This window comes from Mastomys coucha, unplaced genomic scaffold (genome assembly GCF_008632895.1).
Source record: "Mastomys coucha isolate ucsf_1 unplaced genomic scaffold, UCSF_Mcou_1 pScaffold22, whole genome shotgun sequence".
NCBI lineage: Eukaryota > Metazoa > Chordata > Mammalia > Rodentia > Muridae > Mastomys > Mastomys coucha.
In genome coordinates, this window is record NW_022196905.1 from 249528898 (window position 1) to 249531317 (window position 2420).

General features: G+C 44.2%; 1 protein-coding gene across 2 annotated transcripts in view; it reads right to left on the reverse strand.

The window, feature by feature from the left end:
* Positions 1-2420, reverse strand: part of Mlkl (mixed lineage kinase domain like pseudokinase) — a 28136-nt gene that overhangs the window by 14949 nt on the left and 10767 nt on the right. For both annotated transcript variants that reach the window (XM_031341458.1, XM_031341457.1), the window contains one exon: positions 1022-1095. In XM_031341458.1, coding sequence (XP_031197318.1) covers positions 1022-1095 — 74 coding nt within the window. The remainder of the gene's footprint in view (positions 1-1021; positions 1096-2420) is intronic.

A 2420-nucleotide genomic window follows, 5' to 3' on the forward strand; every position in this document is an offset into this window, starting at 1 on the left:
AGGGATCCAAACATAGGTCCTCATGCTGTGCAGCAAGCAAGTTGCCCACTGAGCCACCTCCAAAGCCCTTAGTTTGCATTTCTTATGGGTAATCAGTAAATGGATGGAAGCTTTGGTGCTGCTATGGTCTGTGTTAAATGTCTCTAGAGGGCCCTGTGCTCAGCGCTTGCTTTCCAGGATGGTGCTGTTGGGAGGTAGTGGAGACAAGTGGCGGTCCCTAAGGTATCTGGAGGCTTCTAGAGGGGGTTGTGGGACCCCAGGCTCTTCCTCCTCCCTTTTTTTACTTCTTGACTATCAAGAGAGTGTTCATTGTTCATTACATGTGTCTATCTGATAAGCTGCTTTGCCACAGACTCAAAAACATTGGGACTGGTAAACTAATCATGGACTGACGATCTTCAAAATTGTGAGCCCGAGTAAACTATCTTTTTTTCTAAGCTACTACCTTGGGTATTTGTTACTACCACAAAAATTCCACTGATATAGATGCTATTTATGGAGGAACTTATTATAATTATTTTAGCATTCTTTCTTAAAAATTAGTTTTGGTCGTGAGCCTAACCTTTAATGGCTAAGCCATCTCTCTAGCCCTTAAAATTTTTATTTATTTATTTATATATTCATTTATTTATTGAGTCAGGGTTTCTCTGGGTAGGCCTAGCTATCCTAGAACTCACGCTGTAGACCAACCAGGCTAGGCTCAAAGTCAGAGGTTTGCCTGCCTCTGCCCCTCGAGTACTGGGATTAAAGGCGTGCACCACTATGCCTGGCCTATTTTAGTATTCTGACAGGTAGTATGGATTGCTTGCTGGTCAAGAGGCCACGTTCAAATGCTACTTCATGGACAGAAGCCTGAAGAATAACTATGACCAGGCTTGGGGATGCCCAAACCTGTGAGCTGTTTTCAGTACTATCCAGCAAAGGAAATGCAGGGCCAGAACAGAGTAGGCAGGGGCTCTAGCTGACAGAAGAGTTCTAATTTGGGAGCATTCACTGCAACAGGGCACTGACGACTACTTACATTGCTTCAGGGTTTTGTTGATTTCTTCCACGCTAATTTGTAACTGCATCAGAATAACTTTTATATTTTCATTTCTGCGGGAAAAAGGTGTGTGGGGGGGAACAACACATATTTAAAAATACAAGTGATAAACTGAAACTCCCTGTGCATCAAAACCAAAATGTTAATTAAAACCACCATGGTGACAGCTTTTAAACCCTAAATAATCACTTGGTAGGATATACTACTGTTAATACTCACCTCTGCATGAGTATTCATGCCTGCATGCCACCAGGGTTCCCACCATGATGATAACAGACTAAATCTCTGAACTATAAACCAACCCTAATTAAATGTTGTCCATGAGTTGCCATGGTCATAGTGTCTATTCGAAGCAATAAACCCAAACTAAGACAGATGCCAACCCTGCCCTCTACTTGAGTCAACCTCTCCGAGCTACCATAACATGCCCACCTTCCCTAATCTGGGATTCTCTTTTCTCTTTGATGGTGTTTGGTGCAATTCAATTACAGCTGTCTTGGTTTCTCTTATTACAAAAAAGTACTCATTTGCTTAAAAGTCTCCTCTTTTGTCTCATTTAGATGTCTTTTGCCAGCCTGACAGGGCATGAATCACCACCCTCCATATCCAGTCGACAGCACAGTTATTCCTCTGGTCTCAGGCATCTAAAAGACATATCCATGGGTTCTCCTGTCCTTGTTTGCTCTCTGTTACTGTGACAAACACCACGGCCAGATGAAACTTGAAGAGGAAAGGGTTTCTTTACTTATTTAGCTTACATATTACAGTCTATCATCCAGGGAAGCCAGGGCAAGGAGCTTAAGGCAGGAACCTGGCGGAGGAAGTGCAGCAAAGAGCACAGGGGAACACAGCTTGCTGACTGGTGTACTCTCCACGACTTTCTTATGCTCCACTTGCTTTCTTATACAACCCAGGACCCCCAACCCAGGGGTGAAACTGCCCACAGTGGGTTGGGCCCTCCCATTAATCATTAATGGAAAAAAAATCCTCATGGACTTGCCTACAAGCCAGTGTATTGGAACGTTTTCTCAGATGAGGTCCCTTCTTCTCAGATGATAGGAATTTGTATGCCTGCTTGTATGTCTGTGTCAAGATATACGATCTTGGAGTTACAGACTCTGGTGGTTTGAATAGGAATGGCCCCCACAGATTCATGTGTTTGAATGCCAGGCCCAAATGGAAGTGGTGTTATTAGGAGACGTGGCCTTGTTGGAGTGGGTGTGGCCTTGTTGGAGTGGGTGTGGCCTTGTTGGAGGAAGTGTGTCATTGTGTGGGCTGGCTGTGAGCTCTCATATATATGCTCAAGCACCCGTCCTTGCTCCTGTTTGCTATCCAAACTCTCTCTCTCTCTTTCTCTCTCTCTCTCTCTCTTCCTCTC